General features: G+C 44.0%; 1 protein-coding gene across 1 annotated transcript in view; it reads left to right on the forward strand.

Moving 5' to 3' along the window:
- PRR5L (proline rich 5 like) overlaps positions 1–13,140 on the forward strand; it is a 57,854-nt gene that overhangs the window by 27,956 nt on the left and 16,758 nt on the right. Inside the window, exons 5-8 of the mRNA XM_009282455.1 lie at positions 1,220–1,277; positions 4,326–4,417; positions 7,793–7,933; positions 9,397–9,523. Coding sequence (XP_009280730.1) covers positions 1,220–1,277; positions 4,326–4,417; positions 7,793–7,933; positions 9,397–9,523 — 418 coding nt within the window. The remainder of the gene's footprint in view (positions 1–1,219; positions 1,278–4,325; positions 4,418–7,792; positions 7,934–9,396; positions 9,524–13,140) is intronic.

The following is a 13,140-nucleotide window of genomic DNA, read 5'->3' on the forward strand; positions in this document are numbered from 1 at the left end:
AGCTTCTCATCCCTGTCAGCGAGAAGCTGGGAGGGGGCACAGCCAGGACAGCTGACCCAAACTGGCCAAAGGGCTATTCCATACCATATGAGTCACGCTCAGTATATAAACTGGGGGGAGTTAGCCAGGGGAGGGGTGACTTCTGCTCGGGAACTGGCTGGGCATCGGTCGGCGGGTGGTGGGCAAATTGCATTGTGCATCACTTATTTTGCATGTTCCTTTTATCATTGTTGTTGGGGGTTTTTTTGGTTTTTTTTCCCCCTCCTCCTTCCTTTTCTGTCCTATTGAACTGCCTTTATCTCAACCTGGGAATTTTACTTTTTTTTCCCCGATACTCTCCCCCATCCCACTGGGGGGTGGGTGGAGTGAGCGAATTGCTGTGTGGTGTTTAGCTGCCTGCCAGGTTAAACCACAACATGTGGTGATAGCAGCTCCTTTCTCTGGGATTCTCAAAGCTTTTCAGAATAACTGATCTCCTAGTGGAGAACAAAAAGGTAGGTGTTGTTTTTGCACCATTCTTATGTTTGGGGAAATGGGAACAGAAAGCTTATCAGATATTTAGATGTCCTGAACTGCAAACAGGCACATCGATATCTTGATCTGTCTGGTCCATGATAGTTAAGTTTATCTAGAAAGACTAGCTCCTGCCGCTTCTTCTGCAGCTTGAGACTGCATACTGAGATGATCCAACTGCTCAGTATACCAAAAAAAAAAGCCTCATAGAAAGAGAATAGGTAGGAATAGAGAAGTAAGGGTTAGGGAGCTGAACTGGCTTACTGTGCAGGCAAGCACTGAGCTAGTGCAAAGGAAGAGAGTGGGATGTTTTGGTAGCATTTGGCCCTTTGATCACCTCCATCCTATTGCTAAGGTATAGCTTAATGTGGCTGCACTCTTATGTTAAGAACCATTTTATTTTCTTGACTCCCTCTCTGTGACCCAGGACAGGTCCTTCCTTCCCATTTCTGGCAAGTGTTTCAATTATCTGCTGTGTCTGTTGTGTTCTCTCATGTCTGGCTGAACAAGACGGGATTGATGAATGAATGTACAGCACTCACAGTGAGACCAGGTCTGGTGGCGGTGCTGGGAGAAAGTACTATGATATGACTAATCTTTAGATAACTGCATGCAAGTGGATAACATCTGAAAAAAATTTATTCTTCCATGTTTATTTTAAATCTCAGAAAAGGCAAATGCATGTCTCTCTCTTCTCTCTTGGCAGAACCAGCTCCTTGCGAAAGGCTTGCTGTTTATAGAGGAGAAGGTTAAGCTGTGTGAAGGCAAGTATAGTAAGAAACCCATTTTGGAAGGGAGTTGTGCTTTGAGGTTTGGTCAGACAAGATGATTTGCATGTCTGGAAAGTGTACAGCCCTTTCTGGTATTGGCTTAGGGTGTCACACAACCTCTCAGGAGGCAGGTTGCACTGCAGCCCTTGTGAGGCTTAAAGGATGGCACGCTGTTTGAACAGCCACGTAGCTGCAACACTCCCACCAGCCACGTCTTCATCGCGAGAGCAGGAACATGGGTCTTGTGTGGCAGTTGAACCTGGGCTCAAAGCATTTCTGGGCTGGACATGGATCCTGTTGCAAAACTGCTAAGAGCTGCATTCTGCCTTTTAGTTCTCAATGTGATTTGCAGCTCAGTGTAAGCACAATTTTGGTTACTGTGTCATGCTTTTGAGAACTGAACTAACAAGCTTTGTGTAAATTTAAAGAAAAAACAGTCACTTGAGTGGGAATGAAATCCTTCATGAAAGAAGTTGCTCACACGTGAAGTTCTGTTCAAACCACTGGGGTACAGATGCTTGCTATCGCAGAGCCTGTGGACGAAGGCCACCGTGGTGCAGCAACTCAGTGTTGGATGTGTGGGGAGTTAGTCACGTTTATTAACAGTTTGCTCAAGCAGAGTGAGCTGTCTAGAGCACGTCTTTATTCAAAACTAGGCTGCTGTTTGATTTGACCCATTTTTGTAGCCTGTAGGGAAGATCCTTGCTAATCACCAACCCACTGTATCTGGGTCATTAAATGCCAATAGACAATTATAATTATGCTTCATTGTTGGTGCTGGATTCCTCCACACCATTCTTCACCAAGTGACTTCACCCGGCCAGCAGGCTGTAGGATTTGGACCCTGAAGGAGTTGTGCAGTTGCCAGTCTCCGGCTTGGTGCGTGCTTCTTCGGCACTGGCCTGTAAGGGAGGAAAAAAGGCAGACTCATGCATTTTCCCGAACGTGGGTACCTGCCCTGCTGCTGCCAGCTCTTCAAAACGAGTGCTGCGCAGCTTATCATAGGTTTTGTTTTCTGTATTCATATAAAACTATTCCAATATCTGTTTTAGCATTATGACAATTGAGTTCCAGTCTGTAATAAGCTGAGAGCTGCTCAAGTAGTTTGGGCAAGATTAAGTTTCCCAGGCAGACAGCAAAACCCTCTTCCTATGCCTCATTTTTTTGTCCCTAGTTCGAAGTGACACTGGAGCCACTTTGCCTGTGCAGGCTGGCATCTGCAGGAGATGACTCATGGGCACCTTTCTTTCATAATGTGTAGGCTTGTTGCAGGTCTTGTCACAGCAACAAGAACTTCTTGTACCCGCTTCTCAGTTAGCTCTGTCTTCCTGGAAAATTTCTACTGTCCCAGTACTCAGAGACAGAATAATGTTCCTGCTGAAGGGCATGGCAATGTTTTACCGTGTCTGTTTTTCAAATCACAGCCTCTTATTTTAATGTGATTTTTCTTTATACAGTCTGTCAGAATCTCTTTCAATGCCTGTAGGATTTATGATTTCTTGAAGAAACAAACCATTCCCCCTTCCCCTTCAGAAGGAGAAGTGATCTATGACATTTCATTCTGGCTCCACACACCAAAGCATTGCAATCCTGGGGAGGAGGCAGAGGAGGGAAAAATTTAAACATTCAGTTAGGCTGTTTCCTGTTGTCTTTTTCACTTACAGTTGGCAGTTTCTGGTAATGGGTAGCTGTTATCGGGGTGTTGGGTAGGTGCTCGTCTGCCTGCAGTTCCAGTTTTGAAGCCAGCGTCGTACCTGACACTCCTGCGGTCGTCGGTGGGCTCTCTGCTCGAAAGGAAATGTCTGCAGGATTTGGTCCTGCTGTCTCTCTGCTCTCTGACGATGTCCTAAGCAGCACAACCCACGGGCAAGCACAGTGAAAGCCTGTGTGGAAGTCTCCAGATGGGGAAAGCACTTCAGTACACAGTGATAAGGCCCCTTTGAGTTGCAATTTTACGTGTGTTCCAGTTCCTCATGTAGGGCCTTTAGTCACTTTGAGGCTAAGCCTTCAAAGCTGTCTTGAGCAGCCATCTTCCATTACTGCTCCTTGACTCTTAACTGCTTGTGAGCTCCAGCTGAGGCTCTGTGGAAGGTATCCTGGAAAATTCTTTTGTCAGAAACTTGAGTTATTAAACCTGGGTCTGTATTTGCACCTGAAATTTCTGGGGAATGTATCTAAAACTTGAAAAAACATTGCAAACCTTTGGCCTTTGGGATGGGAAAAATCTCCTAAAAAACTTAGAGGCTTTGGGCCCAAATGCTCTGTAAGTCAAGCCTATGAGCATAATTTAAAATGTCTATTCAAACAATTATGTTCAGTAAAAGCATTTTGTGTTAATAATAGGCTTTTGACCACAGTTGTATTCCTGTTATGGGATGCACGACTTGCATAACTTAGTCTGCCTTCATTTTAAATACACACATTTGGGGATGTTTGTTCGAGTTGGAGTTGTATGAGGGGTGGCCACAAATGGATTTCATTCAGGAACCTTCCCAAGTGCCACGTTTGAGAGGAGCGCCGTGGCTTTGTGGCTCATCAGGGTCCTGACTGCTATGTCTGTGCTTGGGAGTGGGGGGATGCCAGAGGGGGCTCAGGTCTTGTAAGTGGTCTCCCTGACTCAGTTGCTGCAGAACAGCTGATGTTGGCTGTGACCTTCTGGTTTTCAGATTCAGCTGCTAACGTGCAACCGTGCTCCCACGCTGGTTGAGCATGCTAACTGTGAGCTGTGAGATTACACAATCCTTTGCTGTGGAGTTAAAGCCTCTGGTTGAAGAGGGGCTTCTTTTGTTGGAATTGGTCTCATGTTTTTCACAGAGCTGTCTTCTTTGCAGTAGGTGACAGAACAATTTATGGTCACAGCCTTGTGTCTCTGTCAGTTAAGGCGAAGCGTAGCTGAGTGATGTCCTGTTTTGGACAGAAACTGTGAATGTGAAGGGTGGGTTTGTATCTCTTATTTGGGGAATTAGAGGGTAGTGGGAAAATTCCACTTGATTTTAGCGTCCCTGTCACTAAAGCTCTTGCTCCCAATCTCTGTTTTTGTAGGTGAGGATCGCATTGATGTCCTGTCTGAAATCTGGGATCACTATTTTACAGAGACTCTTCCTACGCTCCAGGCAATATTCTACCCAGTCCAGGTAATCTTAATTATAATTCAGTCTTCAGTCAGGTGAGGCAATGTAACTGCAATGTCTGCTAACGGCACATGGAAACTTTTTTCTTCTGTTCCAGCAGCACTGTTTGGCCAGTAGCTAAACAGGTCTCAAACTTTAAGCTAAATCTGGGAGGAAATATAGTTTGCCCAAGTCAGCATTAACTGTGTAAGAAGGACTGCTAAAGTCTACTGGGCAAGCACAGTGTTTTGGGCTGAATTTATTCCCATCTGTCTACCCTCTGTCTGTGCTTAGCTAAGCTTGAACACTGAAACTATTGGACTATACCTCATCTAGACTGAAGCTCTGGGCCATTTGTATTTATAGTTCTTCCATTTTTAAATACCTGGGACTCTGTTGGTGCAGATGACAACACTGACAACTTGTCTTCAGAGGGACAAATCTCAAGATCAGGAGCAAATGTGTTTAACTCACCCTAACTACTTTTGGAGGGCTTATGTCCCAGTTGTGCCTTTGGAAAATCCTCTGTTGGGTTTTTTGAAGCTTTAATAAGGAGACAAGTAAATCTGTGGGTAGAGGATGAATGAACAACTTCATGTAAGTCCTGTTTACACTGGGTATTCTGAAAGCTGAGTATCCTATCAGAAGTGTTGAGTTGCATCATTTTTTAATGTAGTTTTAGTCAGGGTTTCCATACGAGCAGTCTAGTTACCTCCCCAGCCTATTTTGATATTCTCTTCCATCAGAGGAAAAGAAAAATGTACCTCATGAGGAGACTGACGTTTGTGGACATGCTATCCTTCTCCTCTTGACTTTTGCCTCTTCCACAAGACATGGCTTTCCAGAGCCTTTTAAAATTATTTTTCCCTTGTATTGTTTGAAAGGCAGCAGGTAAAGCTCAAAGGTTGAGCTTTTCCTCTAATCCTTTTCCCTTTTCCTCTAATCCTATTAAAGTTGGCATTTCCTAAAAGAGAAAGGACTTCTGTAAAGACAGACACTAACCTTTCTACTGTGTTTATTTTTATTCTTTCCTTGCTGCAGATGCTTAAAGGTAGGTGTTTGGCAGGTAAAACTGTGCAATCATAATATCCTCCCTTTCTCTCCTTTTGCAACTAATTCTCAGTCAGGGATTGACCTATCTATTTAAGCAGGGGTTTGTCTGCACTGCAGCTATCTGTGCACTGTGGAAACACCTGAGATAACTGTGTGTCATACCCACTGATGCTAATAATTCTGCCACTTATCAGAAAAATCTACTCCCCTGCTATTAAAAGTCTCTAATGAGAAACTGAAGAAAAGTTACTGCACAGTGGGTGCAGCTTTTGGAAGTAACTTGGTGGTAGTGGTGAAAGCGTGACTATGGGATGTTGATATTCTTTGAAAGCCTAACTTACTGTATTTGTCTTGTCACAATATCTGAGTCACTCAAAAATGTTTCATAGAAGCTGTGAAGTTAGGGGAGTATTGCCGTTTTACTGATGAGGAACTGAAAGGTAACAGCATATTTAAAACTTTGTAGGCACCTAAGTCCTACACAAATATATGGATTTAAACCACCTAAATACATCCAAGAATTTGACTCTGAGTAAGCTGCCCTAGGCTACAACAGAGAGAGTTGCTGGTGCAGCAAGAAATAAGAAATTGCTCTTTTTCCAGGCCAGTGCCCTAATAACAAGAGTGGGCTCTTCCTACAAATAGGGAACGGTATGTACCTATTTATACAGTGTGTTACCACATGTGAAGAGAGCTCATCTAGCAGATCTCTTTCACCAAGTCGCAGTTCTTCATGCGCTACTCTGGTAAATGGGAAAGTCAACTGTTGTTGGTTCCCCATCCTTTGCTGCAAATGTCAACATGATTATTTAGTTGTGCTCTTCTGTGATCCCAGCAACTGCCCATTCAAAATGAAAGTAAGTCAGCCAAATGTGTAAGCGTATGTTACCGAAGATAGTAACTAGAAGTAACTTCCTATCTCAGCTAAGTTTAAACCCGAGGCTCATAGCTGTTGCAGAAATATGACCTTTAAGCAGCCAAGTTGGTTAAATTGCTGTACAGAGGGAAACTATGTAAACAGGTCACTGGCTTTTGTATAGTTGCAGCTGTTGATGTAACTACTTGGTGTGGAAAAAGAATAGCAAATCTTGTTTTGTTTGGCACAGCAAAATGTTTGTGTTTTGAAATGGGGTATGAAGTTAACAGGACTAAACTGCATGAGGTAAATAGAAAGTGTGCAGCTGCTGAAATACAGTTCAGAGATATGTACCGGTCTTTTCTACGCCTCCACGTTTCTAAACATGCAGTGATGGTTTAAAACAGCAAAGTGCTTTTATTATGGCCGAGCTGCCCTCTAGACTATTTGCTTTAATTTGTATTTACATATTGATGATGCTGTTAATTATGACATTAAACCCACTATGAATTAATGATTAACTGCTGTTAATTCCTTCCAGCTAAGTATTTGCCATGTTGAGTGTGTTAGAGAGACCATAAAATGGTTCCCAAACAGACCATGGGGCACACATTAATGTGCTGGGAAGAACAAGGGAAACTGTTCAGGCTGCAAAGTGCTGGGCAGGGGTGGGAGGAAAATTTCTGCTGTTAAGCTGCAGTGGGGCAAGAGAAAGTCATGCAGACATTAAGCATAGCAGAGGGAAAGGCGGTAACACCAGAATGCCAAATGGAGTCCAACTGTGTTTAAATATGCTGAGAAATATTACAACATCTTCATCTGTTAAGCCTGCTCACTTGTGGTGTTGATGTTAAAAAGTAACTGGGAGGACACGGAGCACCTTGTGGTGGAAATCAAAGCTGTTGCTTTTTTAAATGATGTTTGGTACAAGCAGTCTCGCCAGCTTTGCTCTAGCCTAAATCCTAAAATCTGTAATGGACTGAATTGTGGATTTTTGTTGTATCAGCAAGGTCTAAAGTGCAGATGTTGAGCAAAAAGAGGATCCAACACAGACCAGAGGTAGGCTTAGTTAAGGAATACTCTGTACCAAGCTCTTTCCCTACCAAACCTTCTCGGGTTTCTCAGCTCTGAGTGGCAAAAGCATGAGCTGCATCCATCCTGGGCTTTGGATGTTTGCGACCAAATTGAATGTCAGTTGGGTTTCATGAATACATAGTCCTTTGGTGAAATACAGGCTCATTTTTGGCTTCGTTCCAAACCTAGTGGCGCCTCTGATGGGGTGTTACTCATTTCAGAATTTGTGTGGGACAGAGACTGAGAGGGAAGTGACCAAAGAGTACCATGAATCCTCCTCCTGGGCAGCTGGGGGGTGCTTTTCCACAGCAGCAACGGGCAGAATGGTCCCTTTCTGTCTGTGTGCATACATGTGTTGGTGCGATGCTCACATGTCCCTTTACCAACTCTTGGATTTTGCCTTCTGTGGTTTTTAGGGTCAGGAGTTGACTATCCGTCAGATTGCTCTTCTTGGCTTCAGAGACTTGGTCTTGCTAAAAGTAAAGTTGGAAGAAATTCTTCCTCTGGTCCAGACAAAGCTCCCAGCTTCCATTGTCCAGATGCTGTTAATTCTGCAGGTGGGGAACCTCTGCTCTTCTTCGTCTGACTCCACTTGGGTATCTCAACCTCATTGAACTAATACGAACCCTGGAAAGGAGAGTGGGGAGGGTAGAGAGTGTGACGACGGGGAAGTGATGTGTGCTTGAGCAGTAAATGTAGAAATGAGAGCTGAATTTGAGTGTTGTGAGCTTTCCTGGGAACAGGTAAGGATGTTGCCATGAAAGGGCAGGGTTCTGCTCTTCGGTGTTTGTATTCTTCTTGGTACCTCTCCTCCCTAGCTAGAAACAGTCTCAGGACTCTTTTTTCACATAAATTTTCATCTCCCAGCTTCTCTGAATGCCTCTTCATGCCCTAGTTCTCCCGGTTTCTCAGCTTTGCAATGACAGGGTGAGTCTCCATCACAGCGGATTGTGGAATTTGAATGAGCTGTGGCTGCTGGCTGCCCGACGCCAGCCCCTTGGCTGGCTGGGATGCTGAGCAGTGCCCATGAGAAGAGGAATACCTTTTGGCAGCAGGCAAAATGCTATCCGTCTTCCAAAGGCCTCTCCCAAGAGACCCAGACCTTCTGTGAGGACTATCCTCTTTATCCAGATCTCAAGAGAATATTTTGCAAGCATGCCAAATACAGCCAAGTATACCAGCTGATCTGTCTTTTTATATCGCCCAGCCTGACAGTCTTGCAAAACACCATATTACAGGTGGCTGTTTGGGTTCCTCTCACTTTTATTTCTTCTCCAATATATCTTGTAATGAGTGGCGGGAAATGAAACTTTCTGAAGTACAATCAAAATTGCAAAGTGGCTAAGCTGGTATTTCTGTATGAGTTCTTGCTGTTCTGATGTTCCCAGTGACCCAGGGTGTAACAGCAGGAGATACTAAAGTGCTAGCTCAATTTCCCTGAAATATTTTAATAAAAGAATCTTGAGGGCAAAGAGTGTCTCAAAGCAATGCATTTGGGAAAGAAAAGCTTTGCAGGAAGTTAAGTCTGTGAATGGTTTCTGAAATTACTGTTAAATTGGTTAGTGTTATCTACCATCTTCACAGCTGTAAGCTGAACTAGAGAGGGTGCTTTTCCTGCAGTCCTGACTAGGAAAAGAGCAGTGCTTTGCCCAAGGTGTGTTAAGGCTTTTCTACAAAGAGATGTTTCCTGGTAGAACTGCCCTGGTATAATTATATCGCTGTAGTTACACTATGTAAATCCTCAGTATGAGCGGACCTTGTACCTTCCTATCCCTTGGTCAGAAAAAAGACAGCTAGCTGCTCAATTTCCATAGTGTTATGGCTATGACTTGAACAAGGAGGTTGACCTGAGTGGCACCCGAACCTCCATTTGTGCTTATCAGCTGTGCTCCTCAAAATGGTCTACCGATATGGTTGGGATATTCCAGTGGAGAGATATTTGACAGACCCCAGGCTTTACTCAAAAACCTTACTGAAAACTATGTAAGGGTAATGTTGACTTTTAATGTTTGAATTTCAGAGTGTCCATGAGCCTACTGGCCCCAGTGAGGGCTACGTACAGCTGGAAGAACTGGTCAAGCAGGTGGTATCGCCGTACTTGGGTTTGTGTGAGGATCACAGCTTCTCTGGTAGCACCTGCTTGCTTGGTAAGACATACACATTGTACAGAAGCCCTTGTTGGGGTACACAGTTGGTTAATGTGAGGCAGCGCACATCTGTGCTAGAAAAGGAGACAGTGCACGACTCCGTGAGAGACAGAAAACAAAAGCTAAAACACCCTCAAGAAGCTCCTGATTAATATGTTTCCGAATGTAGATTTTTGTGACGGGCTTTTTATTTTCCATGCCCAAGTGAACTATTACTGCCCCACCACTGTGCACACACACATATGCAAAGTCTCCCCTCTCTCAGGAGATGGGCTGGATTTTAAAACTCCTTGGTTCATGCCTGACGTACTGCTCTCACCCCAGTGAGAGACTGCACCTGGTCCTTTGCTGCCTGCTGTCTGTCCCTGCTTGCTAGCCCACTTTGGCTGCCTGGATTCCCACGCTCACTGCTGCATCAGCCAGCCTTCGCAAACAGCAAAACTGTTGGATGCTCATCCTGAGGGATTACAGGGGTTTTTTTGCATGGAGTCTTCCTTCCATCTGAGGACTCTGTTTAAAAAAGAAATAATCTGTGTTTAAACTGTGGATAAATGGGTCTAGTTGAGAGAACTGGCATTTCACTTCAGGAAGGGGATGCTTATAGTGGAAAACTTGTCCACACATGATCCAGGAGCTCTGCTTACACGCATGGCCAGCCAGAAGAGATTGGCTAGCTAAGAAATGGGTGCAGTGATACTGATTTGATAGTCAAGAAGATTTAAATAGAACAAGTGAAGAAAGCTCCAGTCTCCCTGTTTTTATAAGCTTTAGCCTTTGCTTTGATGCAAGTTGTAGCAAGTTGGAGACACACAACCTGTCTTGTACTACACCTTAGCAGCACAGGGGAAAAGGTGGTCTTGCGGTAGAAAGACTTATCAGGACTCAAACGATCTGTGCCTGTAACAAACTCATGGCATCACTTTAGGCCCACTATGGCTCAGGGTTTTTGTTCTTGTGGATTTTGGGCAATTAAATATCTTTTATGCAAGTGAACATGGTTATACAGTTCAGACACTGATTTGCAGACCTGACCCTGAGGCTAAATCTAGACCACATTTCGCTGTAAAAGTTGAGCTTTGACAAATTTGATTGTTTTGCTGTTTATGGACATCTACACGCTGCTGGCATAGTTTGAAAGGTAGCTGCCTGACCTGTACTGAAGTTTCTAGCCATCCTGGATTTCTGCTAGCTGAACAAGGCATTAGTGTCATTAAAAAAAAATTTCACATGAACTGGCCTTGTAAATTTTATGTGCCTTAAAATCATTGTATTTACTTTGATTTTAGCTGTCATTTATTTGTGTGTATTTCCAAGATGGCCTTTTGCCCCTGCTCCACCCTGTGCTGAGCGGGAGGAAAGAACGAACTTGTGTTTGCATTACACGACATTGACAGCAGAGCAGCACTTTTCTGCAGATAACCTTGGTATTTTCAAAGTGCTGCTGTGATGGTGGTTTCTTTTCCTTAACTCCCACTTCTAATCACACTTCTCTTCCTCTCTCCCTCTTTTTGTTACCTTTTTGCTTTCTCAGAACCAGTTTCTTCTCTCACTGGGCAGCCTGTAATGACGATGAAGCCCAGTTAGGTTCCCTGTAGTAGCTTTTTGGAAATGTAGTGTTGGGCTTTGGGTACGCTTGCATTCTCAACAGATGCTGTGGAGGCCAAACTGCCCTCTGGACTGGAGCCTTCAAGACAAACAAGTGTTGAGAAATGCGACTGAAGGTGTCTGATCACAGCTGTGAATACACATAAGGCTTCAGCCTGCAAGGCTGCTGTATCTTAAACTTGATTTAAAACGACAGAGGAGCGCAACAGGGATAGGTGTGAAAGCAGACAGGACAGCTCACAGAGAGGATTCGTAGAGGGCAGCGTCCTCACCTGCTCTTCTCTTACCACCCTTCTTGCTTTGCTCATGTAAATTCGCCATAACCTGCATTGTAAGGATGGAGTATGCTGAAGGGACCCAGTTGTCTAAGATACAATGTTTAAACTGGAAACAGGGAAGAAGATAAAACATTCACCCTGTTCCCCCTATGTATTAAACCTAGCATCACTGCTGATTTGAGTTTACTTGCAAAAAATCCCTTAAGAACTCCTCCCAGTTTATGTTCCTGGCCATAATGCACCAAAATAGAAATAAAATTTCTAGTTAAACTATGCATGACAACCCCTTTAAGAGCCTGTCTTTTGTGGCCAAGAAAGTAAAGGGGGAAAAGTAAAGCAATGAATGAATGTTTAGCCTCATTTTAACCTGATTCTCATCATAAAGGATTTTAATTTTGTTGCACAAAAATAATCTGTGGATATTTTTTCCTCAAAAGAGCCAGGTCATCCCTCCCTTGAAGAGAATAAACATTGAGAAATTCCTCACTGTCCATCTCTCTCTTTCACTGCCTGGTCAGTCATATGTAACCCATTTCTACAGCTAACCTGCTCTTAAAAACTTCCACTGAGGGAAGCACCTCAACTCCTCTGTGCAGTTTCTTGCAGCCCTCACACTTGGCATTAGAAAGCATTGCTTAATGTCTTAAGAATGTCTTTGGTACTGTTGTGGGGAGAAAATAAGAGCAGAGACCTATCAGGTCTTAACTGAATTAGCAAATTCAGAAGTCAAAAGCCAGGCCTGTTTCCTTAGTCAAGGTGAAGACTGAGTAGCCTTAGTAGATGGTGACCAAACTGCCTTTCCCCTTCTTGTTACACAACACCTGGCCTCCTGTAACTGCCCAGGCAAGCCTTCCGAGTCCTAGCTCTTACAGCTACAACTTCAGGAAAAACGTTTGCTGTTGGGGGGGAGAATGAAGAATTCTTCTAACTTCTGCCGTTAAGCGCCATCAGCTCTGTCACATGTGCTTCCAACACACGTTTCACTGGAGTCCTACCCATTTTGCTGTGACAGCAGTATACTGGACCATTCCTGTGCTGCTGTGAAGCTGGATAATTCCTGTGGCTACATCAGATAAAATTTGAGCACTTTGTCCTTTAACCTCTTTGGTTTATTTCACACCACCACCACCTTCCTCCTCCCTCCTCTGTCCCAACTTCTATGAAATTTTATAGTCGGGGATTGACACAGATGAAGGTCTAGGTTATCAAAGGCACTCAGATACTTAAGTTGTTGGGTTTCCAAGTCCGCCAGGGAAGTGCTAGCGTTGTCCTTGTTGGTGGGTAAGACTGCCGTAAGAGGAGTTGGAGGGGAGTTTCGGTAATTTTCAAAACTGGCCTTTTCTGTCAATTGGTTAACTCTTCTGCTGTCTACTACAGTGTTTCACATTCAGCTGTATCTGAAGCACAGTGTCTGTTTGAGCAGCACCCTTATCTTCTCAAAAGATCACGGTGGCAAGAAGAGTATGGTGAAATGCTGCTATTTCTGGGACAGAAAGTAGCAGCATGACTGTAACAGAACAGAAGGAGGAGAAGAGTTAAAGTTCAGTTTCTCCAAACTAAAGTATGCACTGGGGATAAACTGCTATCGATTGCTTGCCTACTTAAAAAACATGCCATGCGAATGCTGACTAAATGTGGGTCTACTTTTAGCATAAATATGCTTACGCTGATAACCAGCTGCGTGGTTTAGGTGAACAGCAGCCGTGCTGCGGCAGCACAAGCCGCAGAACACAC

The sequence above is a fragment of the Aptenodytes forsteri genome, unplaced genomic scaffold (assembly GCF_000699145.1).
Source record: "Aptenodytes forsteri isolate BGI_AS27 unplaced genomic scaffold, ASM69914v1 Scaffold821, whole genome shotgun sequence".
Lineage (NCBI taxonomy): Eukaryota > Metazoa > Chordata > Aves > Sphenisciformes > Spheniscidae > Aptenodytes > Aptenodytes forsteri.